Raw genomic sequence first — 27,272 nt, 5'->3', positions numbered from 1 at the left:
AGATAACTATAAACACAATGTTTTACAATGTATCTATTCCTTCTTTTAGATAAGGGGTGGGGAACCTACGGCCCGCAAACTTATCTGATCCGGCCCCCTGTGCTAGGGTGACCAGACATCCCCAGACTGAGGACACTGTCCCCGCTTTGCATGGCCAATCCTGGGCGGGGGCGCCCAGGGCCGGCTATACCATTGGGCTGCCTCCGGAGGGGAAGGGGAGAGCGAGCGCCTCCTGATTACAAAGAGCAGAGTTCTTCTCTTTACCCGGCCCGGCCGCTGCCATACGAAGTCACGCCTCCTACCTATGATAGACAGCACAGTGGTGACGTCTATTATAGGATTTGGCCCAGGAGGCGTGACTTCGTATGAGAGCGCCCGCGCCGGGTAAGGAGAAGAACCCTGCTCTTTGTAATCAGGAGGCGCTGTAATTCCTGGGCACGAATCACTCTGCATTAAGGGGGGCACTAATCACTCTGCATTAAGGGGGGCACTAATCACTCTGAATTAAGGGGGCACTAATCACTCTGCATTAAGGGGGGCACCAATCACTCTGCATTGAGGGGGGGCATTACCGTATATACTCGAGTATAAGCCGACCCGAATATGAGCCAAGACCCCTACTTTTACCACAAAAAAAGTGGGAAAACTTATTGACTCGAGAATAAGTCTAGGGTGGGAAATGCAGCAGCTACTGGACCCAACTGGACCACCACGAGACACAAAACAGGAGCTGCGGGCATGGTACAGGAGATGGCGCAGGTCATAGTACAGGCATTGCACAGGTCATGGTAAGGGCATGGCACAGGTCAGGGCACAGGTGATGGTACAGGCATGGCACAGGTCATGGTATAGGCATGGCACAGGTGATGGTATAGGCATAGCACAGGTGATGGTACAGGCATGGCACAGTAGGTACAGGCATGGCACAGTAGGTATAGGCATGGCACAGTATGTACAGGCATGGCACAGTATGTACAGGCATGGCACAGGAGATGCAGTGCTGCGGGCATGGTACAGGAGAATGTCCTGTACCATGCCTGCAGCACTGCATGAGGAAATGCAGGGGCTGCGGAGGAGTCTCACTAACCTGTCGGTGAGGCGCCGTCTTCGATTTAAGAATCGCGCCACGAATACGTCACCGCAAATGCACCGCCAATGCTCGGGAAAGGCCGAACACGTTCGGCTATTCCCAGGCATGCAGCACATGCGCAGTGCCACGTCGGCACCGAGCAGCGCCATTTTTAAAAAGACACTCTAGCCAGTGACTCGAGTATATACGGTAATCACTCTGCATTAAGGGGGGCCATTAATCACTCTGCATTAAGGGGGGCATTAAACACTCTGCATTAAGGGGGGCATTAAACACTCTGCATTGATGGGGGCACCAATCACTCTGCATTGATGGGGGCACCAATCACTCTGCATTGATGGGGGCACCAATCACTCTGCATTGATGGGGACACCAATCACTCTGCATTAAGGGGGGCACCAATCACTCTGCATTAAGGGGGGCACCAATCACTCTGCATTAAGGGGGGCACCAATCACTCTGCATTAAGGGGGGCACCAATCACTCTGCATTAAGGGGGGCACCAATCACCCTGCATTAAGGGGGGCGCTAATCACCCTGCATTAAGGGGGACACTAATCACCCTGCATTAAGGGGTCACTAATCACTCTGCATTAAGGGGGGCACTAATCACTCTGCATTAAGGGGGGCACTAATCACTCTGCATTGATGGGGCACTAATCACTCTGCATCAAGGGAGCAGTAAGATCCAGCAGTACCAGCCAGAGCCAGCAATACCCACAGCAGAACCAGCAGTACCCACAGCAGTACCAGCCAGAGCCAGCAGTACCCACAATAGAGTCAGCAGCACCCACAACAGTACCAGCCAGCAGTACGTACAGCACAGTACCAGCCAGCAGGACCAGCCTGAGCCAGCAGTACTCACAGCAATATTAGCCAGCAGTTCCCATAGCATTACCAGCCAGCAGTACCAGCCTGAGCCAGCAGTAGCCACAGCAGTACGAGCCAGCAGTACCTACAGCACAGTACCAGTCTGAGCCAGCAGTACCCACAGCACAGTGCCAGCCTGAGCCAGCAGTACCCACAGCATTACCAGCCAGCAGTACCAGCCAGCTGTACCCGCCAGCTGTACCCGCCAGCAGTTCTTTTCAAAACTTACCACCACAGAGAGTCGACTGCGCTCCAGACTGACCGACGCAAACCTGGAAAACCAGTTGCCAGTAGCAACATCATCATTACCAGCTAACATCACACACCTCACCAAAGAGAAGCAGTTGCAGCCATCACATTAGGGGTGAATTAATTAACTTTTGACCAAATATAATAGGCACATTTTTAGGCTGATAATTTTGTACGGCCCCCAAATGATTTTATAAATACCCAAATGGCCCTTGGCAGAAAAAAAGGTTCCCCACCCCTGTTTTAGATCAAAGGAATGAACTTCCGTCTGTAAGTGAGGGCAGTTTAACCTCTTAAAGTCTAGGCCTTTTTCTGACACTTGCTGGCACTTACAAGTTAAAAATCTGTATTTTTACTAGAAAATTATTTAGAACCCTCAAACATTATATATAATATTGTAGCAGAGACCCTAGAGAATAAAATGGCGATCGTTGCAATCTTTTATGTCACACTGTATTTGCGCAGAAGTCTTTCAAACGCAGTTTTTTGGGAAAAATACACTTTAATGAATTTAAAAAAAATAAACAGTAAAGTTAGCCCAATTTTTTTGTATAATGTAAAAGATGATATTACGCCGAGAATAGTGATCTTTATTCTAAGCAAAAAAATAGTGATTCTCTTTTTTTTCTGTCCGGTTTACTCTTGCAGGCATCTTACTATGGTTGTTTGTTAAGATCCTCATCTTGCTCCCAGACGGACGTATTGATCTCAATCCCCCCCTGCCCCTCGGGGGTTCTTGGGAGTCTGTCGGGGGGCGACCCTCCTCGCGCCTGATGCCGGCCATGTGTTGGATGCCGGTGGTGGCGGGGGTCTGCCCCGCGGTAGCCCTGGGGCTCCTGATCACGCTCTGGGTGCCATATTTCCCGATTTGCAGGGTTCTAGGGGATTGGAATGCCTAGGTTTGACTGTCGGGGGATATCCGCCCCCAAGTTTCACTATGCTGTTATCCTGTTATTCCATAATGTCTATGTCAACCGAGAGCTGTGCATCTTACCGTTGCACTATTACTGCTTACTGTGTTTATCTGGTGGTTTGTTATATGCCTTATTTTTGTTTCAATAAACGAATTTACAAAAAAAAAAAAAAAATAGTGATTCTCATTTTATCCAGAATCGTGCAGCTCTAGGGGGATCTATACTTAGTGGAAGGGGGTCTGTAGTGAGGGAGGGGGTTGGAGTCTGTACCGAGGGAAGGGGGGATCTATACTTAGTGGAGGGGGTCTGTAGTGGGGGGGGGTAAGCACCGAGGGAGGGGGGGCTATACTTAGTGGAAAGGGGAGTCTGTAATGAAGGGGACTATGCTTGGTGATGGGGTCTGTACATAGCGTAGAGGGGAGTCTGTACTGAGGGAGGGGGGGTCTGTACTGACAGAGGGGGTCAATACTTAGTGGAGAGTGGGGCCTGTACTGCAGCAGGCGGCGGCATCGGCTTCTTCCCCTTGTCTTCTGCGTCTCCTCCCTCCTCCTCCATGCCCAATGGCATGGCTTCTCCGTTCGGCCAATCAGGAAACGGGTCTCAAAACCCGCTTCCTGATTGGCCAGGAGGAGGATCCGTGTGACAATAGCGAATTTTCATTCGCTATTGTCACACAACTGGGTGGGCTTGGGGTGCACTGCTCTGTGCCCCGAGCCCACCTTTTTTTTAGCCTGTGAGAGCCTCTGGCTCTAATCACATGGTTAAAAAAAAAATCCCTATTGAACTTCATGAGTCCGGCGCCTGAATGTAGATTAGGATGGGGGGCGGCGCCCCTTTGCCCCATATGACCAGCCTCCACTGCTGCACCGGGTGACACCAACCCTAGTGATGCCACTGAGTGTCCACACTATGACTTGTCCTGTACAAGGGATGAGATCACATCTTCTACTATAATAAAAATGATAGAAAGATAAATGGTTGTTGAGAATACATTACACATTCTATAGAAGCTTGGGGCCCATTCACACCAGCAGCCTAACGCAGCATTACTGAGCACAGTCCCAACACAAGGACAAGGAGATTTGCCCCAAATCCTATTTCTTCATCAAACAGGAAAGTATTATGTCGGTGTGCAATGAGAATAATGGGACATGTTGTATTTCTGCACAGCACATTTTATCATTCTATTACACATCATAGCCTGCTGCAGTGCACAACAATAGCATGGAAGGGAAATAGTAAAGAAAAATGAAATCACTGCAATGGGTGTTGGAAATATTTTGCAGCACATTAAAAAATGCACAAGAACCAATCACAAGTGGCGGGATCACCAGATATTTCTGAGCAAAAGAAAAGAATAAATAACAGGCTGCAGTGATCACTAATAACATGAAGACACAGACACATAGGGCTGATATGAATTTTGGGGGTAACATACACTTTAAAATCGAGGTTAAAGCAGAGCTCTATAGGAACATTTTTTTTTTTTATGTTTGGTTGGAGTCAGGAAGGGTTAGAATGTCAGTCGGGTTTTATTGTTCGCTGTAACTTTAACTACTTCCATCCCAATCCTGACATTTCTCTCCTACATGTATTAATCATAAAAAAAAAAATTGCTAGAAAATTACTCAGAACTCCCAAACATGATATATTTTTAAGCAGAGGCCCTAGAGAATAAAATGGAGCAGTGGTTACCAGTTTAGAGTTACACAGGAGGTCTAGCTCTAGAATTATTCTTCTCACTATAACGCTCGTGGTGATTCCTCATGTGTGCTGCGAACACCGTTTACATATGTGTGCATGACCTACGTATGTGTTCACTTCTGTGTGTGACCGGGGGGGGCAGGGGGCACTTTAACATTTTTATTTATTTTGTTACATTGTCCCTTTATTTTTTTTATCACTTTTATTCCTATCACAAGAAACATAAACATCCCTTGTGATAGACATAAGACATGACAGGTCCTCTTTATGGAGAGATTTGGGGTCTATAAGAATGCCGGTGTCTTGTCGGATAATGCCTCCCATTGGATAGTGCATCCGAAGGACTGCGCATGCTCCGTAAGTGACGTCACTCCAGCTGATTTCTCAGATCAGCTGGGGTTGACGTCATTAGCGCGTGCGCAGTCCGTCGGATGCATTTCCCGACGGGACAGAGCGGCCGGCTGCCGGCACTTTTTAGACATTGTATATATAGTATATATTTATTCATCACAACCCCATATTTCTAAATTATGAAACATTGAGTATAAGGCTCCTTTCACACGGCCGCTCCGTGTGAAAGGTCCGCTGCGGGACTTTTTTTTTTTTTTACCACGGAGCGGATGACATTTCTGTCATCCGCTCCGTGTGCCCGCATATCATCCCATCCGTTTGCGGATGATATGCGGACATAATGTATGTCTATGGCACTGCGGATGTCAGCGGATGACACCGCTGACATCCGATTTTCCTTCCTTTCCGTGTTTTACACGGAAGAAAAAATGGGTTCTGTTCCATTTGTAAAAACGGAACAGAACTGAATGGAGGAAAATCGGGTGTCAGCGGGTGGTATTCCGCTGACACCCGCAGTGCCATTCACTTACATTATGTCCGCAAATCATCCGCAAACGGATTGGATGGTTTGCGGACACACGGAGCGGCCGTGTGAAAGGAGCCTTATATTGTGTTTGTGCTAAAATTAATTTTAGTTTATTTTTTTCATAAAATGTGTTTGTTAAACAGTTGCAAAAACATTTTGTGACATAAGAAATTACATCTGCCATCATTTATTTGGAAATGCCGTTTGCTTATGGAAAATATTTCATTGTTTGGGGGTTTAAAGTGACTTTTTTTTTTAGCAAAAAATATGAATACTAACATATATGAAAAATTGCTCTGATAGAGAAGTGGTTACACAGTGTCCCCATAGAGAGATTTATGTTCTCTTCCTGCTCTGTGTGACACCCATCATCTGGATAGGAAGTGAGGGAAAATCTCTCTCATAGTAGCACAAAGAGCAATAAAATGCTGCCAGATGTCCTAACCCTTCCCTGATCTCTCCAAAACTGAAACAGAAAAAGTTAACAAAGTTGAGTTTTAGGCTCCGTTCACACCTAGGCGTTTTTGGGGAGTTTTTCTGCTTTAGGATCAGCTCAAAAAATGCCCAACAAGACAAATCCTATTCATTTCAATGGCCCCTGTTCCCATCTGAGCGTTTTGACGTTTTAAGCAAAACGCCCAACGCTCAAAAAAGTACATGAGCTTCTTGTTGGGCAGATTACAGGCGTTTTTATTTTTTACATTGGTCACTAGTCAACCTAAAAACGCCTGCACAAAAACGCCTGTAAAACGCGGTAAAAAAACTCGTGAAAACGCTACACTCAGGTGTGAATGCAGCCTAAAAGAATACCTAGAGCCAAAACTATTTTTATTTTAGCTGCCCTCTGTATTTTTCCATCTGTGTCTCGTTAGGAGAATTGCTCCTCACTTCCTGTCCTATAGACTCAACTGGAAGTGAGAGGAAATCCTGGTTTAGATGTCACAGTGACCCCATTGGAAAATTTCTCCTCTATTCTTCTTCTCGTGACAACACAAAATGTTAGATGGATTCTCAGTTTTATTCCCAGTGACATTGGTAATCAGGACACATAGAAAGTGTGAATCTACATAATGGGGACACAGACAGCAATATAAACCTGACAGAGGCTCTAACCCCTCACCACTCCATCCAAATCTGAAATAAAAGTTTTACTCTTAGTTATATTTCCCATCTGATAGATGAGACTGAGCACAGCGCCCCCTCCAGGATGAGACTGAGCACAGCGCCCCCTCCAGGATGAGACTGAGCACAGAGCGCCCCCTCCAGGATGAGACTGAGCACAGCGCCCCCCTCCAGGATGAGACTGAGCACAGCGCCCCCTCCAGGATGAGACTGAGCACAGCGCCCCCTCCAGGATGAGACTGAGCACAGCACACCCCTCCAGGATGAGACCGAGCACAGCGCCCCCTCCAGGATGAGACTGAGCACAGCACACCCCTCCAGGATGAGACTGAGCACAGCACACCCCTCCAGGATGAGACCGAGCACAGCGCCCCCTCCAGGATGAGACCGAGCACAGCGCCCCCTCCAGGATGAGACCGAGCACAGCGCCCCCTCCAGGATGAGGCTGAGCACAGCGCCCCCTCCAGGATGAGATGTATAACAGGAAATAGGTGTGATGAGTGAGAAGGTGAAATGTATTGTCAGCTGATACATTGTAATGTCTTCTGACCCCCCGACCTCTCCGTCCATCATCAGCTCCGTACACAAGATCAATAAAGATCCTTCAGAGCCTGGAGAGCCGTATTGTCATCTTCACACAGACAGGACATGGTTGTCACTTCCACAATACTTCTACCTTTATCACTAAACATTGATTTCTACCATTCTATACATCCCCCCTCCCCCACTGACAAGATGTCATCTATATTGTCCTCTACTTACCACACTCCACCCCTGACACCCCCAGAATAATCAGGATGAGGGGGGTCATCATCTTCATCCTCCCCGCTCTCATCTATAGAGACCCCAAAACACGACACCTTCCACTTCACCCAGCTCAGGACACTCTGTGTACAGGAAGGCGGAGCTCTGTGCTGATTGGAGGAGACTTCCTCTCTATCCAATAGGAAAATGATTACATAGAGGATCAGCAGTTACCGGGCAGAATAACAGAACGAAGGTTGGAGATGAGAAGCCACAAAGTGAAAGTGAAATCTGGAGACATTCCACCAATAGAATTCTAGGAATCCCCCAAATCCCCCCAATCATCTCCTAATACCGGGCATGGGAGAGATCCACAGGAAATCCCAGAGACCAATCACAGGAGGGATCTCTACTTATTGATCTACAGAGAACCCTCCGCACCATTCTACACCAGAGAAGGAGCTTACAATCTAATGACCCCCCACTGACATCCAGACACACTCAGGACAATGCTGGGAAATGGGGGTCACCTATTAGTGCCCATTACCAGGATGGGAGTGGCTAGTAATATAAGTGTATAAACAATCAATTACATTTGTATCCAATCAGAAAGAAGTTGAATCCACAGAACTGTTAGAAGAAGGAGATTGTGAGATCAGATTGTAACATATGTGGCCAGATTAACCCCTTGAGTACCAGCCTGTCATAACCCTTCATTACCAGACCATTTTCCAGGGCTGGGATACTTTTAAAATGACTCAGTAATGTAACACTGTTCCCACATTCATTTTATGTCATTTTTAGACAGATAGAGCTTTATTTTGGTGGATTTTATTTATTTTTTATTATATAAAAGAAAAAGAGCAAAAGTAAAAAAGATTTCCCTAACTTTCTGTTATAAACACATCAAATAGAAATCCCAGGAGGGAAATAACAGACCAGGAATGGACGCTTTTTGGAAAGGAGACACCCCAAGGTCATCTCATTTTTACCACAATTTTTGGGGAAATGAAGAAGCATGCTGGCATTGAGGTAGTTAAAAACATGGAAGTTGGTCATAGTACAATAGATAGAGCACATTAAATGTACAGGTCATACAGAGGGAGGGGGAAGTGAAGGGGTTAATTTACAGGTCACATACAGTGGGAGGATGGAGATGAAGGGGTTAAGGTGGAGGACTGGGGAGACAGAGACAATAATATACAGCTGACATAAAAAGACAGAATGGAGATGAGATGTACGGGGGGGGGGTAAAAGGGTTAAAAAAAATCAATCAGTTACCCATTTGACCATCGGAAGGTTTTACCCCCCTCATGACCAGGGCGTTATTCAGCACTTTACCTTTAAATTGCTCCGTCATGCAATATTGTACCCAAATGACATTTATATCATTTAATTATATCAATATCTATTTTTTTCACACTGATAGAGCTTTCTTTTGATGGTATTTCATCACCACTGGGTTTTTTATTTTTTATTTCAATATGCAAAAAAGACCAAAACTTTTGAAAAAAAAAAAACAAAAAATAATATTTGTTACTTTCTGTTATAAAACATATCCAATAAAACTATTTAAAAAATCAATTTCTTTATAAATACAGACCAAGATGTATTTTGCTACCTCTCTGGTTACAAAAAAACCCAATACATGAATATTAATTGGTTTGTGTAAAAGTTATAGTCTCTACAAACTCTGGTATTTATACTGGAATTAAGAAAGCTGTGCTGCTATACTGGTAATGGCGGTGATCAGACACTTATAGTGGGACTGTGATAGTGTGGTGGACAATCTAGCACTAACAGACCCTCCCTGGGAGGTTCACTAACTGACACTGACATCACTAGTGACACTAATACAGTGATATAAAACTGTGCACTGTCACTGTACTAATGACACTGGCTGGGAAGGGGTTAACATCAAGGGTCAATCAAGGGGTTAACTGCGTGCCTAACAAGTGTAATGTGTGTAATATGTGCTGCTTTTACTAACACATCTGGTAGTTTTTTTAGGAAATAACCAGATTACTGAACTGTGCACAGAGCTCTGTGTGTTTGTAAACACAGGACTCTGTGCTGTGGTTGGCTACAGACAGTCAATCAACAAATCCACAACCAAAATCATTGGCCGGGACCGGCTGACAAACTTGTGCTGTAGCGATTCACAGCACAGATCGGCATGCGTGCCCTAAACCCGGAAACTGGCTGCTGACATACAGTACATGTATGTGGCGGTGCCTGTACATCCCACCAGCAGTAACATTACTGTGAGGGGGATGGGAAGAGGTTAAACCCTCCACCTTAAATCTGCGTACAATTCTTTATTAATAAATCCTCTTCCTCCTTAGTGAGGGGGAGGGGATGGAAACTCATTTTTTTATCTAAAAGGGGCCCCTAGGTGGGTTATTCCATAATGTGCCCTCTAGTGCTGCTCAATCCCCGATCCCAGCTACTTCCATCTTCCCCCCAATCTTTCTTACAGGTTCTGTGTGTTCATCCTCAATGGCCAGGCTGCAATGACGTTAGGAGCCACATCACCGTGGCATAGATCTGGTGACATAAGGTACATTGATGTGTGCAAGCACAGCTCAGTGTACATTACCACTGACAGGTGGGGGGAAGATAGAAGAGTGGTTTAAATACACCTATAGAGGTGTACAGAGCCGCGCTCATCTAAAGTGCACTAAGTGTTTGCGATTCGGCACTGTTACTTTAACTGACAATTGCGTGGTCGTGTAACGATGTATCCAAATAAAATTGATGTCCTTTTTTCCCACAAATAGAGCTTTCTATTGGTGGTATTTGATCTCCTGTGTGATTTTTATTTTTTGCGCTACAAAGAAAAAAAAAGAGAGACAATTCTGAAAAAAACAACATTCTGCTATATAACATTCCCAACTAAAAAAAACATTTTGAATCAAAATTTTTCATCATTTCAGGCCAATTTGTAATCTGCTACATATTTTTGGTAACAAAAAGTGTAATAAGCGTATTTTGATTGGTTTGTGCAAAAGTTATCGCATCTACAAACTAGCGGAAAGATTTATGTCATTTTTATTTATTATTTTATTTTTTTTACTAGTAATGGCGGTGATCAGCAATTTTTAGATGGACTGCGACATTGCGGCGGACAGATCGGACCCCTAACTGACATTTTTGACACTTTTGGGGGGACCAGTGACATTACTACAGTAATCAGTGCTAAAAATATGTACTGTTACTGTAATAATGGCAGGGAGGGGGTTAACCCAGAGGCGATCAAAGGGTTAAATGTATGCCTAGGTGGTGTTTTCTAACTGTGAGGGGGGGGACTATGGAATCAACACAGGGACCTGTGTTCCTAAATAGGAGGATCACAGGAGCCCTGTGATGATTGCTAACAGAACAACGGTCTGCTGTGTCTACAATGGCAGACCACCGTTCTGTCTACACGGGGAGCGATCACAGGTGCCCGGCAGCTGCAATTGCAATTTCCCTGCGGATCAGCTTCCACACTGGCGAATAGGCGCTTCCCCGATCGCTCCCGCTGACCTGCTGCTGTATATCTGCGGTGGCTGGTTGGCAAGTGGTTAAAATTAATTGAACTGCATCTGGTATAAAAGAGGCATTGGAGGAGATCTACAACAGGATTACTACATGTGTATGAGGAGTCTGATGTTATATTTCCTAAGGTTTAATAATCACAATGAATATTAATAACAGATTTATGTGTTATCATGATGTGTATGGATCTGCTGACCTCTACTGTTTGTATTTGTGAATATCCTCGCTATCACAGAGTTATGCAGAATTCTCAGCACTTCCTGTCTCTGGGAGGCTGTCTTGGAAACCCCAGAAAGAGGAAATGGAGAGAGAGAGAGAGAGAGAGGAGCTGAGACCACATGAACCCATGGAAGAACTGTAGTTGTTCCAGACGAGAAGCAGGGGGTATTAGGCAAGTGTTTTGGTGTGAATAGTTTACGATTGTTGTTGTAAATATGTATATATTTAATGACTGTGACAGAAGTAAGTCTGTCCCCTTGTTATCTCACATGCACTATACCACATAGTTGGGTGTGTGACACAGCGTGCGTGTGTATTGGTCACCTTGCTGTATGTTAGTAGGTGAACCTGTTTATTGCAATAGCATTTATATGCAGCTCCTGTTAGTCTAGCTAACCCTGTCCCTTCTGATCTGGGATTCCATAGCTAGTTTTAGCTCAGGGTTTAATAACCAACATTGGCTAAAGCTTGTTTAGGCATCCGATGGCCCCTTCTGGTAGTTAGAGGTCCAGTTGTATGACAGATTAGATACTACGAGGGTCTAAGGGCAAAGTAGATGGGCGGACTCTCAATTCCTGTGCCACACCATGGTTTCTGCATGTGAGAAGCTACATTCCAGGTTGGTTGGACAAAGGCTGGAGGTTCTCCCCATCACTGGAGATCTTGTTTTCAGGTCGCCTGACATCAAAATGAATTCCATATCAAACTCAACTATGCTGGAGCATCACCTGGAGTGATCTTTATTAATAATTATATATACCCGGGTATATGGGCACAATTCCACCCCGACTCTTCATGGGTCCCTTGCTGATATTATCTGTATGAACATCAGATGTATGTACTGGGAATCATTTCTTCTTATACAAGTTTGTATTATTTCCATGCTGGTGTGTATCTATATACTTATGGTAATGTTATATGCTGGTGTGTATCTATATACTTATGGTAATGTTATATGCTGGTGTGTATCTATATACTTATGGTAATGTTATATACTGGTGTGTATCTATATACTTATGGTAATGTTATATGCTGGTGTGTATCTATATACTTATGGTAATGTTATATACTGGTGTGTATCTATATACTTATGGTAATGTTATATACTGGTGTGTATCTATATACTTATGGTAATGTTATATACTGGTGTGTATCTATATACTTATGGTAATGTTATATACTGGTGTGTATCTATATACTTATGGTAATGTTATATACTGGTGTGTATCTATATACTTATGGTAATGTTATATGCTGGTTGCAGGAGTTTCTCGGCTCCCAATTACTTTGATGACATTTTTAGTTGATTTCCTAGGAAGGGAATCCCCTCTGATCACAGAGGCCCGGCCATCTTTCCTATCAAACCCATTCTTCCACATAGAGAGGGTTCTCTTTCTCTTATTTACCTACAAGTCTCGCTCCATATCCTGTCTGGGGAGGGACATTTCTCACACCCCCCAAAAGAGGGCGACAGATAGAAAATATTTATTTTGCTGTATATGGCCTCATTTACTGGTGGGTACTTTATATTGCAGCACTGCCAACATAACTGCAGAATTAAAAAAAAACTTTCAGAAGAGTCCAAGGAAATCTCAGAGTCACCATACACGTTACAATCTGATCATACAATCTTTGTACAATCAACTTTATATTTACCAAAACTATGTAATCTGAGCATCTGCCTAATCTATCAAATTCATTTGTATCCAATCAGTCAGGCCCTTACACTATATTTTATGTTTTTTCGGTAAACTTCAAACAGATTGTACAATCAGATTATAACATGTGTGGGGTGTATAAAACCTATGTGTGCCCGAGAAAAGTAAAAAAAACTAAATCAGTACTTTATATATTTTCATAGGCAATGCTTTAAAAGCCCCCGACAAGTCATCAGTTTAGTGTTATGCAGGAGCTCTGGTGTGAGAAATATTGCGCTAACTCTGGCGTGCGTGGTGATATATAACACACCGCATGTGGCTTTGTATGTGTGTGTGGGGGGGGGGGGGGTTTAAAATATTTTTTTAGTGTCCTTTTAAATGTTTAAAACAGTTTTTTCTGTTATTGTATATTTGTATTCTTAATTTTATTTTTCTACACAACTTTTATTTCTATCACATAGAAGACCAATAGCCCCCTATGTGGTAGGATATAGGTGACACATTGAAAGCCGACGGTCGTCTTTACTAAAGTGCAAACACGCTCTACCAGCCGGCAGTGTGCTAATATACACATAGCTGCAGCAAGGTTCAACATCCAATTCAGATTTTAACAGCCCCCCCACCCGTCCAGACACCCTAAGGCAACTGTCTAAGCTGCATTATGCGGTGTCGGCCCTGGCTCCCAGATGTACACAGAATCTATTTGTTACACTTCTCTCTTTACTGATTGTGTTCTCTCTTCTTCATGTAATAGGTAACTTTCCTCCTCTACATAGTGTGCACAGCGCCACCTGCTGGAGAGTCTTTCTTATGACAGTCCGGGGATTTCCAGGAAACCGCATGACTTCCATCACCCAGCTGAGCACAGAGAAGTCTTATACTGCCACCTACTGCTCTAATGTAGTACTGTTACAGGTTCTGGATACATAAAGACTTGTATTAGCTGGATATATATCCAGTTCATGCAGTGCCTTCTCATCGCAGGGATTGGCTGTTGTCTGGACTGCTGGCTTAGACTGTCAAATCCAACAAACCAAAAATTATTTTGTTTTTAAAATATAAATTGTTCATATGAAACGTCATATTAACCGTTAACCCTTGTAATACCTAAAAAACAAAACACCTTGTCTTTCTCTTTATTATATTGCCCCTTACCAGTTCTTATCAGATGTAGTGGCTGTCTTATTTTTCTTTTTTACTTTATTTTCACCTGGTGATCTAGCCAGTAAGTCTGTTATTTTCCAACTTCCTTTAACAGATCAAGCTGTCCAGCAAAAAACAGCAGTTACAGGAATGAGACAAACCATTTACCACTTAGGCTACATTCACACCTGAGCGTAGCGTTTTAGCGCGTTTCTTTTATCGCGATTTACAGGCGTTTTTTGTGCAGGCGTTTTTAGATTGAATAGAGACCAATGGAAAACGCCTGTAATCTGCCCAAAAAGAAGCTCATGTACTTTTTTGAGCGTTGGGCGTTTTGCTCACAGCGTCAAAACGCTCAGATGTGAACAGAGGCCATTGAAATGAATAGGATTTGTCTTGTTGGGCGCTTTGAGAGCTGATCCTAGAGCAGAAAAACTCCCCAAAAACGCCCCAAAATGCCTACATGTGAACGGAGCCTTACAATGATCAGCTTTTATTTATTTAAAACCTTTATCCCAAAAGACCACACAGAACCTGGAAGGAAGATCCAGGGAAGATGGAAATGTCTGGGACTGGTGACAGTGCAGAGCTGGGGGTGCATTATGGTATAACCCACCTAGGGGCCCTTTTAGATAAAAAAGGGAGTTTACTACCACTTTAAAAGCCCTCCCCTTCCCCTCCCAAAGGAGGAAGAAGAGATTTATGCTGATTTATTCTGCAGCAGGACAACAACCCCAAACATACAGCCAATGTCATTAAGAACTATCTTCAGTGTAAAGAACAAGGAGTCCTGGAAGTGATGGTTTGGCACCCACAGAGCCCTGATCTCAAAATTATGGAGTCTATCCGAGATTAGCTGACTGGCTGTGATTGGCTGCCATTGGCTCCCACTGCCATCTAAGCCAATGAGAGGGAGTCTTGGGACAGCTAAGGCTCTTGTGCACATTGTTGGATTGAGATGATGCTCAGCTGATTAGGGGGGGGGGGCTGCGGGGGGAGCAGCACACAGGTGCATAGAATACATGAAGGTAAAAAAACACTTTAAACGCTTCTGGACCGCCCGCCGCTTTTTTTAGGTCTACGTCGGTCGGGCGCCTGCAGCACGTCAGCGGGGACTCCGATGCGTGGGGCAGGCGGCTCTGATTGCTGCTGGCCAGCCATGATCGCTCCCCGCTGAGAGAGAAGAACTGTCAGATGTTGTAAACACAGCCGACCGTCCTTCTCCCTGGAATGATCATAGAGCGACTGAGATCCTTCTATATAGGATCACTGATCTCTGTGATCATTTCAAAAGCCCAACCCCCATACAGTTAGAATTACACCCCTAGGCTCACATTTAACCCCTTGATCACCCACTGTGTTAACCCCTTCCCTGCCAGTGTCATTATTACAGTAACAGTGGATATTTTTAGCATTGATTAATGTAGTAATGTCACTGGTCCCCCCAAAAGTGTCCAAAATGTCAGTTAGGGGTCTGATCTGTCCGCCACAATGTCGCAGTCCCACAAAAAAATCACAGACCGCAGCCATTACTAGTAAAAAAAAAAAAAACAAACAGTACAAATCTTTCCCGTAGTTAGTAGACGCGATCATTATTGTGCAAACCAATCAAAATACGCTTATTGCGATTTTTTTTTTACCAAAAATATGAAAACAAATTGGCCTAAATTGTTAAAAAATTTTGATTTTTAATTTTTTTTCTTTGGAATGTTATATAGCAGAAAGTAAACATTATTGTTTTTTTTTTTCAGAATTGTCGCTCTTTTTTTGTTTATAGCGCAAAAAATAAAACTCGCACAGGAGATCAAATACCAAAAGAACGCTCTATTTGTGGGTAAAAAAAAAGGACATCAATTTTATTTGGGTACAGCGTCGCACGACTGCGCAATTGTCCGTTAAAATAATGCAGTGCCGAATCGCAAAAAAATGGCCTGGTCATTAGGGGGGGACAAATCCTTCTGGGCCGGAAGTGGTTAATAAATCTATGAAGCCCCCAAAAAATGAAGAGATATCTATTAGCATTTACCATGAAATGACGGCCAATTTACCAGGAAAAACCAGTATAATTCTCCCAGATACACCGAGTATTTGTGACAATAATTACAGTTTCACCAACACAGGTCAGAGATCCAAAACTATGTTCAGCCATTAAGGTTTGTTTTACCTTCAGGCATTAAGGGGTTAATATCACCCTAAATATTAATCATTGATATCCCACAGATGAGGCTGAGCACAGCGCCCCCTCCAAGATGAGGCTGAGCACAGCGCCCCCTCCAGGATGAGACTGAGCACAGCGCCCCCTCCAGGATGAGACTGAGCACAGCGCCCCCTCCAGGATGAGGCTGAGCACAGCGCCCCCCTCCAGGATGAGGCTGAGCACAGCGCCCCCTCCAGGATGAGGCTGAGCACAGCGCCCCCTCCAGGATGAGGCTGAGCACAGCGCCCCCTCCAGAATGAGACTGAGCACAGCGCCCCCTCCAGGCTGAGACTGAGCACAGCGCCCCCTCCAGGATGAGACTGAGCACAGCGCCCCCTCCAGGATGAGACCGAGCACAGCGCCCCCTCCAGGATGAGCACAGCGCCCCCTCCAGGATGAGGCTGAGCACAGCGCCCCCTCCAGGATGAGGCTGAGCACAGCGTCCCCTCCAGGATGAGGCTGAGCACAGCGCCCCCTCCAGGATGAGGCTGAGCACAGCGCCCCCTCCAGGATGAGACTGAGCACAGGGCCCCCTCCAGGATGAGGCTGAGCACAGCGCCCCCTCCAGGATGAGGCTGAGCACAGCGCCCCCTCATGGATGAGACTGAGCACAGCGCCCCCTCATGGATGAGACTGAGCACAGCACCCCCTCCAGGATGAGGCTGAGCACAGCGCCCCCTCCAGGGTGAGGCTGAGCACAGCGCCCCCTCCAGGATGAGACTGAGCACAGCGCCCCCTCCAGGATGAGACTGAGCACAGCGCCCCCTCCAGGATGAGATGTATAACAGGAAATAGGTGTGATGAGTGAGAAGGTGAAATGTATTGTCAGCTGATACATTGTAATGTCTTCTGACCCCCCGACCTCTCCGTCCATCATCAGCTCCGTACACAAGATCAATAAAGATCCTTCAGAGCCTGGAGAGCCGTATTGTCATCTTCACACAGACAGGACATGGTTGTCACTTCCACAATACTTCTACCTTTATCACTAAACATTGATTTCTACCATTCTATACATCCCCCCTCCCCCACTGACAAGATGTCATCTATATTGTCCTCTACTTACCACACTCCACCCCTGACACCCCCAGAATAATCAGGATGAGGGGGGTCATCATCTTCATCCTCCCCGCTCTCATCTATAGAGACCCCAAAACACGACACCTTCCACTTCTCCCAGCTCAGGACACTCTGTGTACAGGAAGGAGGAGCTCTGTGCTGATTGGAGGAGACTTCCTCTCTATCCAATAGGAAAATGATTACATAGAGGATCAGCAGTTACCGGGCAGAATAGTAGAACGAAGGTTGGAGATGAGAAGCTACAAAGTGAAAGTGAAATCTGGAGACATTCCACCAATAGAATTCTAGGAATCCCCCCAAATCCCCCCAATAATCTCCTAATACCGGGCATGGGAGAGATCCACAGGAAATCCCAGAGACCAATCACAGGAGGGATCTCTACTTATTGATCTACAGAGAACCCTCCGCACCATTCTACACCAGAGAAGGAGCTTACAATCTAATGACCCCCCACTGACATACAGACACACTCAGGACAATGCTGGGAAATGGGGGTCACCTATTAGTGCCCATTACCAGGATGGGAGTGGCTAGTAATATAAGTGTATAAACAATCAATTACATTTGTATCCAATCAGAAAAAAGTTGAATCTACAGAACTGTTAGAAGAAGGAGATTGTGAGATCAGATTGTAACATATGTGGCCAGATTAACCCCTTGAGTACCAGCCTGTCATAACCCTTCATTACCAGACCATTTTCCAGGGCTGGGATACTTTTAAGATGACTCAGTAATGAAACGCTGTTCCCACATTCATTTTATATCATTTTTAGACAAATAGAGCTTTATTTTATTTATGTTTTATTCTATAAAAGAAAAAGAACAAAAGTAAAAAAGATTTCCCTAACTTTCTGTTATAAACACATCAAATAGAAATTCCAGGAGGGAAATAACAGACCAGGAATGGACGCTTTTTGGAAAGTAGACACCCCAAGGTGATCTCATTTTTATCTCAATTTTTGGGGAAATGAAGAAGCATGCTGGCATTGAGGTAGATAAAAACATGGAACTTGGTCATAGTACACTAGATAGAGCACATTAATTGTACAGGTCATACAGAGGGAGGGGGAAGTGAAGGGGTTAATTTACAGGTCACATACAGTGGGAGGATGGAGATGAAGGGGTTAAGGTGGAGGACTGGGGAGACAGAGACAATAATATACAGCTGACATAAAAAGACAGAATGGAGATGAGATGTACGGGGGGGGGGGGGGGGGGGGGGGGAGGGTAAAAGGGTTATAAAAAATCCAACAAACAATTACCCATTTGACCCTGCGAAGGTTTTACCCCCCTCATGACCAGGACATTTTTTCTTATTCAGCACTGAACTACTTTAACTGGCAATTGCTCCGTCATGCAACATTGTACCCAAATGACATCTATATCATTTAATTATATAAATATCAATTTTTTTTCACACTAATAGAGCTTTCTTTTGATGGTATTTGATCACCACTGGGTTTTTTATTTTTTATTATATACACAAAAAACATCGAAAATTTTGAAAAAAAAAAAAAACAACATTGGTTACTTTCTGTTATAAAACATTTAAAAAAAAAGTTTTTAGAAAGATTCGGATTTCTTCATGAATTTAGGCCAAAATGTATTTTGCTTCCTCTTTGATAAAAAAAATAAAAATAAATAAATCACAATACATGTATACTAATTGGTTTGTATAAAAGTTATAGCCTCTACAAACTCTGGTATTTATACTGGAATTAAGAAAGCTATGACGCTATACTGGTAATGGCGGTTATCAGACACTTATAGTGGGACTGTGATAGTGTGGTGGACAATCTAGCACTAACAGACCCTCCCTGGGAGGTTCACTAACTGACACTGACATCACTAGTGACACTAATACAGTGATATAAAACCGTGCACTGTCACTGTACTAATGACACTGGCTGGGAAGGGGTTAACATCAAGCGTCAATCAAGGGGTTAACTGCGTGCGTAACAAGTGTAATGTGTGTAATGTGTGCTGCTTTTACTAACATATCTGGCAGTTTTTTCTAGGAAATAGCCAGGTTACTGAACTGTGCACAGAGCTCTGTGTGTTTGTAAACACAGGACTCTGTGCTGTGATTGGCTACAGCAGATCAACAAATCCACAACCAAAATCATTGGCCGGGATCGGCTGATAAACTTGTGCTGTAGCGATTCACAGCACAGATCGGCATGCGTGCCCTAAACCCGGAAACTGGCTGCTGACATACAGTACATGTATGGGGCGGTGCCTGTACATCCCACCAGCAGTAACATTACTGTGAGCGGGATGGGAAGAGGTTAAATCCTCCACCTTAAATCTGCGTACAATTCTTTATTGATAAATCCTCTTCCTCCTTAGTGAGGGGGAGGGGAGGAAAACTCCTTTTTTACCTAAAAAAGGGGCCCCTAGGTGGGTTATTCCATAATGTGCCCTCTATTTCTGCTCAATCACCGATCCCAGCTACTTCCATCTTCCCCCCAATCTTTCTTACAGGTTCTGTGTGTTCATCCTCATTGGCCAGGCTGCAATGACGTTAGGAGCCAAATCACCGTGGCATAGATCTGGTGACATAAGGTACATTGATGTGTGCAAGCACAGCTCAGTGTACATTACCACTGACAGGTGGGGGGGGGGGGGGGACTTTTGATAGAAGAGACCATCAGGTCTCATCTCCCATAAAAACCCTCCCTGTCTGTATTTTTAAAAATTTTGAATTCAATACCACTTTAAATGTAAACTGTACATTTGCAATCATTTTGATTGGTCATGACAGCAGTCACAAGGTACAGAGTCACTCTGATTGGCTCTGTACAGTGTATATGATCTGTGCTTTCTAATGAGAGTTCAGATGACAGTAATTCATATACACACTGGCTGCCCATGGGGTTTTCTGTGGAACCATTTATAACCAGCATTTCAGAATCACATGTCCACCACTCCTCTGTTTCAGGGTCAGTTCACATCATGAATCTCTCAGGAAGGTTCTTGCGCCCCTCTACAATTCACATACAATCCAGGTGCAGTGCGATTTCAGATCATTTATTTGAATGGACTGAAATCACACCAGACTGCACCAAAAGTAGTGCATGCACAGCAACTGGATGGCACGGTACTATTGTCCCATGCAATCTGGTGAAGTCAAATGCCGTGTATGTGCAACCTCCATTTGGGGGTCATTAGCATTGCACTGACACCCACTGCAGATTGCAAGTGCAGTGCTTTTATAACGCAGTGAGGGAAGCGCACACGATATAAAGGATTCCCGCACTGCATTCTAGTGTAAACCAACACTTAAATCATACTGCAATAGTGAAGTGGTTAAAAAAAATTGGGCCATTTGTATTGTCCATATGAAATTCTGTTCTCTATGTCACTAGAGTCCCCCTTTATATATGACAGCTATATTGCTTGTAGCAATGGTATCAGTGTGACATTGGTGGAAGATGCTTCTGAGATATTTCAGAATTCATTGGAAGTGCATTCTACCCGCACATTACCTCCTTCTGACCTGAGTCTGACCTGTTTCCAGTGCATAGACTTGTATGGAATGCAAAACCCACTTGAATCAAAGAAAAGCCCTTCTACACAGACCCTAGAACAGTGATGGTGAACCTTGGCACCCCAGATGTTTTGGGACTACATTTCCCATGATGCTCAACTACACTGCAGAGTGCATGAGCATCATGGGATATGTAGTTCCAAAACATCTGGGGTGCCAAGGTTCCCTATCACTGCCCTGGAAGGTTAGCTTAGTTAACCATTTGTTTCCGAATTCCTGATCTTAGGGGCAGAGTAGCCGGTCAAACCAACCCTTTGGCCCCCTCACACCTCGGTGTAGTGCATGGGGTTTTTATGTGTTTTTTTGTGTGACTGCATAGGGCGGCCCTTTCACTTGAAGAGGTTTCCCGATGTTTGACAAGCGCACCAAAGAAGTTCCTTCAGCTTACTCTGGTGCGGAGCTCGGTACTTTTCTACAATGCACTTTAGCATGTTTGACATGTATTTTGTCAAATTACAAAACAAACATTTGCTGGCCATGTCTGGGGAGCCAATAACAATTAATAGCACCAACAGTACAATGCGTCTATATAATGCGTTTTTCAGGCATTCCCAGAATGTGCATAGAAAGGTGCATTTCTGTGTATGTTGGTGGAACACACGGATGTCAATGGGGACTTCCAGAGGATAACTTACAGCATTAACTCTGTGTAACCCCCTCCTAGATAGATGCTGGGTTCGGTACATTTAGTTCTGGCTCTCTGTATCCAGCGGAGTTTCATTTCATCATTAAGCAGATTTAGCTGTGGCTCACTGTAATCAGTGTGGCTGTGTTGATTGTTCTGGTCTGTTCTGTGTTTCAGTGGCTGCAGGATTGACTGCTTCCCACAGGTTGTCCTAATTTGTTCTGGAAGTTAGTTTAACCACTTACCGCCCGCCGTCATATGACGGCGGGACGGTGCGGCTATTATCCTGGGCGGACGTCATATGACGTCCGCAGGAAATGCAGGGCAGGCGCGCGATCGCGCCGCCGTGCACTGCCGGTGTCGGCGTGTCCCCGGGACACAGCCGGTCACCGGCAGAGGGGAAACCGCCAATAGGCATGGCTGTTTCCCACGTGATCGGCTATGTTGCAATGACATAGCCGATCACAACAGTAGATGCTGGCAGAAGACCGCGCATGCGCGATCGGGAGCGCGCAGCGCGGTCATGTCGGTGGCGCTGTCAGTGACTGTTTACTATGTGATCGGCTGTGAATCCATTCACAGCCGATCACAAAATGTAAACAAAGAGCAGTAACTCAGTGTTACTAGCTCTTCTCCCCTCATACAGTTTCCAGTATGAGGGGAGAAGAGCTAGAAATAATGAGTTACTGCTCTGTGTACCTGTAAAAAGTAAAAATCACACTAAAATCACACAAATAAAGGTCCCCACACAGTCCTCAGCCCCCCCCAATGTCACCTGTCACCGAACAGTCACCTCATCAGTGCCCAGAAATTGACACCCATAACGTTCACATGTGAGCGCAGCGATCGCGGTCAGAATCACTGCGATTCTGCCCGCGATCCGGAAATCATTGCAAATTGCGGGACGCCTGTGCGTTGCCCGTTTTTTGCAATAGCACCCCAAACGCTGTGCGATGTTGCCGCCATTTCCGCCTGCCGAATCGCAGTAACATCGCGCAAACATCGCATGACGCCCAAAAAAGGTACAAGAGTTTCTTTGGGGCGTCATGCGTTGTTTGCGTGATGTTACCTCGATACGGCAGGCGGAAATCGCAACAACATCGCACAGCGTTTGGGGTGCTATTGCAAATCACGGGCAACGCACAGGCGTCCCGCCATTTGCAATGATTTTTGGATCACGGCCAGAATCGCAGTGATTCTGCCCGTGATCGCTACGCTCACATGTGAACGTAGCCTAAAGTTGACCGGTCACCAGAGACTGCCATCAGTACCGCTGTGCACCATCGCCCGTCACCTGTCACCCATCAGTGACCATCGCCCGTCACCTGTCACCCCATCAATCATCGTCACTTGACACCCCATCAGTGATCGTCACTTGTCACCCCATCATCGTCACATGTCACCCCGTCAGTGATTGTCATCTGTCACCCCATCAATCATCGTCACTTGTCACCTCATCAATCATCGTCACCTGTCACCTCATCAATCATCACCTGTCACCCCATCAGTCACCGTCACCCCATCAGTCATCGTCACCTGTCACCCCATCAGTCAATGTCACCTGTCACCCCATCAGTCATCGTCACCTGTCACCCCATCAGTCATCGTCACCCGTTTGCCATATACATACAATCACTTACTGACCGCCTAACGACTATATGCGTCGGCCATTAAAAGCTAAATACTGGGGTTATGGCAGCAGATAGCCCCCATAACCCCGGTATTTTTTGAAACGGCGGGCGGTCGGCTTTCAGATAAGAGTGGTCCCAGTGGCGGATTTGCCGCGGAATTACCTATACGGTGCAGGGGAAGAGGTGCCCCCCCCCCCCTCCTGCCGCGTCCCAGACGTTTTCCCAGCTTACCGGACCCGCCGGCAGCGGGGAAAACTATCCGGTCCCGGATCCTCAGAGACAGGAAGTCGAGTGAGGGCAAGATGGCCCTCACTCAACTCTATGGTCTTGGAGGACCGGAGCTACGTCTAAAGATGTTGCATAGCAACCAGTTTAAAGGGCCGCTTTTTTTTTTTTCCTCTTTCAACAATTTTTTTTTTTTTTCTTTTTTAGTGTAGTTGTGAGGTGTGAGGTCTTTTTGACCCCAGATCTCACAATAAAGAGGACCTGTCATGCCTATTTCTATTACAAGGGATGTTTACATTCCTTGTAATAGGAATAAAAATGATCAAAACATTTTTTTTTTAAACTGTGTAAAAATAGAAAAATAATAAATAAAATAAATAGGAAAAAAAAAGAAAATTAAAGCGCCCTGTCCCCGTTAGCTCACGCGCAGAAGCAAACGCATAAGCAATACATATGTAAACGGTGTTAAAACGATCATTAGAGCGAGAGCAATAATTTGAGCCCTAGACTGTAACTCTAAGCTAGTAACCTGCAGAAATTTTTAAAATGTTGCCTATGGGGATTTTTAAGTACCAATGTTTGGCGCCATTCTGTGAGCATGCGCAATTTTGAAGCATGACATGTTGGGTATCTAATTACTCGGCGTAACATTATCTTTCACATTATGGAAAAAAATTGTGCTAAATTTACTGTATTCTTATTTTTTAGTTCAAAAAAGTGAATTCTTTTCAAAAAAATCGCATTTGGAAGACTGCTGCGCAAATATGGTGTGATAAAAAATATTGCAACAATCTCCATTTTATTCTCTAGGGTCTCTGCTAAAAAAATATATAATGTTTGGGGGTTTCAAGTAGTTTTCTAGCAAAAAAAATGATTTTAGCTTGTAAACACCAAGTGTCAAAAATAGGCCCAGTCTTAAAGTGGATAAATGGACAACTTTGTGTAAAGCGCTACTTGGATGTTAGGCATATGTACAGTGGGTACGGAAAGTATTCAGACCCCCCTAAATTTTTCACTCTTTGTTATATTGCAGCCATTTGCTAAAATCATTTAGGTTCATTCTTCTTCCTCATGAATGTACACATAGCACCCCATACTGACAGAAAAACACAGCATTGTTGACATTGTTGCAGATTTATTAAAAAAGAAAAACTGAAATATCACATGGTCCTAAGTATTCAGACCCTATGCTGTGACACTCATATATTTAACTCAGGTGCTTTCCATTTCTTCTGATCATCCTTGAGATGGTTCTACACCTTCATTTGAGTCCAGCTGTGTTTGATTATACTGATTGGACTTGATTAAGAAAGCCACACACCTGTCTATATAAGACCTTCCAGATCACAATGCATGTCAGAGCAAATGAGAACCATGAGGTCAAAGGAACTGCCTGAAGAGCTCAGAGACAGAATTGTGGCAAGGCACAGATCTGGCCAAGGTTACAAAAAGATTTCTGCTGCACTTAAGGTTCCTAAGAGCACAGGGCCTCCATAATCCTCAAATGGAAGACGTTTGGGACGACCAGAACCCTTCCTAGAGCTGGCCGTCCGGCCAAACTGAGCTATCGGGGGAGAAGAGCCTTGGTGAGAGAGGTAAAGAAGAACCCAAAGATCACTGTGGCTGAGCTCCAGAGATGCAGTCAGGAGATGGGAGAAAGTTGTAAAAAGTCAACCATCACTGCAGCCCTCCACCAGTCGGGGCTTTATGGCAGAGTGGCCCGACGGAAGCCTCTCCTCAGTGTAAGACACATGAAAGCCCACATGGAGTTTGCTAAAAAACACCTGAAGGACTCCAAGATGGTGAGAAATAAGATTCTCTGGTCTGATGAGACCAAAATAGAACTTTTTGGCCTTAATTCTAAGTGGTATGTGTGGAGAAAACCAGGCACTGCTCATCACCTGTCCAATACAGTCCCAACAGTGAAGCATGGTGGTGGCAGCATCATGCTGTGGGGGTGTTTTTCAGCTGCAGGGACAGGACGACTGGTTGCAATCGAGGGAAAGATGAATGCGGCCAAGTACAGGTATATCCTGGACGAAAACCTTCTCCAGAGTGCTCTGGACCTCAGACTGGGCCGAAGGTTTACCTTCCAACAAGACAATGACCCTAAGCACACAGCTAAAATAACGAAGGAGTGGCTTCACAACAACTCCGTGACTGTTCTTGAATGGCCCAGCCAGAGCCCTGACTTAAACCCAATTGAGCATCTCTGGAGAGACCTAAAAATGGCTGTCCACCAACGTTTACCATCCAACCTGACAGAACTGGAGAGGATCTGCAAGGAGGAATGGCAGAGGATCCCCAAATCCAGGTGTGAAAGACTTGTTGCATCTTTCCCAAAAAGACTCCTGGCTGTATTAGATCAAAAGGGGGCTTCTACTAAATACTGAGCAAAGGGTCTGAATACTTAGGACCATGTGATATTTCAGTTTTTCTTTTTTAATAAATCTGCAACAATGTCAACAATTCTGTGTTTTTCTGTCAGTATGGGGTGCTATGTGTACATTCATGAGGAAGAAGAATGATCTTAAATGATTTTAGCAAATGGCTGCAATATAACAAAGAGTGAAAAATTTAGGGGGGTCTGAATACTTTCCGTACCCACTGTATGTGGCCAGGCTGTGAAAAAGTGTTACACATGTGGTATCGCCATACTCAGGAGGAATAGCAGAATGTATTTTGGGGTGCAATTTTTGCTATGTACATGCTATGTGTTAGAAATATTGCATAAATGGACAGCTTTGTGTAAAAAAAAATGTGTTTTCATTTTCTTTCCACATTTTCCAAAAACTTGTGGAAAAAAATGACACGTTCAAAAGACTCATTATGCCTCAAAAATTATACGTTGGGCTGTTTGCTTTCCAAAATGGGGTCATTTTATGGGGGTTTCCATTGTCCTGGTGCTCCAGGGCCTTCAAAAGTGCGATAGGTTGTCAGGAAATTATATGTGTAATTTGTGCTCCTAGAATGCCGGACGGGGCTACTTGGATGTTAGGCCTCTGTATGTGGCCAGGCTGTGAAAAAGTCTCACACATGTGGTATCGCCATACTCAGGAGGAGTAGTAGAATGTGTTTTGGGGTGTAGTTGCAAGTATACATGTGCTGTGTGAGAGAAATAACCTGTTAATACAGCAATTTGTAAAAAAAAAAAAAATCTTCATTTTGCAAAGCATTGTGGGAAAAAATTACAACTTCAAAAAACTCACCATGCCCCTTATTAAATACCTTGGAATGTCTACTTTCCAAAAAAAGGGGTCATTTGGGGGGTATTTGTACTTTCCTGACTTTTTAGTGTCTCAAGAAATGAGATAGGCCTTCAGTACATCAGGTGTGATCAAGTGTGATCAATTTTCAATGATTCGCACCATAACTTGTGGACTCTATAACTTTCACAAAGACCAAATAATATACACTTACTTGGGTTATTTTTACCAAAGATAAGTAGCAGTATAAATTTTGGCCAAAATTTGTGAAGAAAAATGACTAATTTGCAAAATTGCGGTTTTTTCACGATATTTTCAGTCTTTTTTTATTTATAGAACAAAAAATAAAAAACCCAGTATTGATCAAATACCATCAAAAGAAAGCTCTATTTGTGTGAAAAAAAGGACACAATTTTTGTATGGGTACAGTGTTGCATGACTGAGTAATTCTCAGTCAAAGTGTGAGAGCGCTGAAAGCTGAAAATCGGTCTGGGCAGGAAGGGGGTGAAAGTGCACTGTAGGCAAGTGGTTAATCAGCAGCTGAATATTCAGCCCTGGCCAATCCCTGGGGAGAGGTGCTCAGATGGTGACTGGGAATCTGTATAAATACTCTGAGCCTGAGAGCAGC

At 44.5% G+C, this 27,272-nt stretch overlaps 1 protein-coding gene across 1 annotated transcript in view; it reads right to left on the bottom strand.

The window, feature by feature from the left end:
• The window catches only part of LOC309560441 (uncharacterized protein), a 226,558-nt gene that overhangs the window by 60,182 nt on the left and 139,104 nt on the right, over window positions 1–27,272 (bottom strand). Inside the window, exon 8 of the mRNA XM_082264075.1 lies at window positions 7,589–7,661. Coding sequence (XP_082120201.1) covers window positions 7,589–7,661 — 73 coding nt within the window. The remainder of the gene's footprint in view (window positions 1–7,588; window positions 7,662–27,272) is intronic.

Source organism: Pelophylax lessonae (genome assembly GCF_965119305.1).
Source record: "Pelophylax lessonae genome assembly, chromosome: 7".
NCBI classification, from domain to species: domain Eukaryota; kingdom Metazoa; phylum Chordata; class Amphibia; order Anura; family Ranidae; genus Pelophylax; species Pelophylax lessonae.
This window is presented reverse-complemented; position numbering and strand designations above follow the sequence as displayed.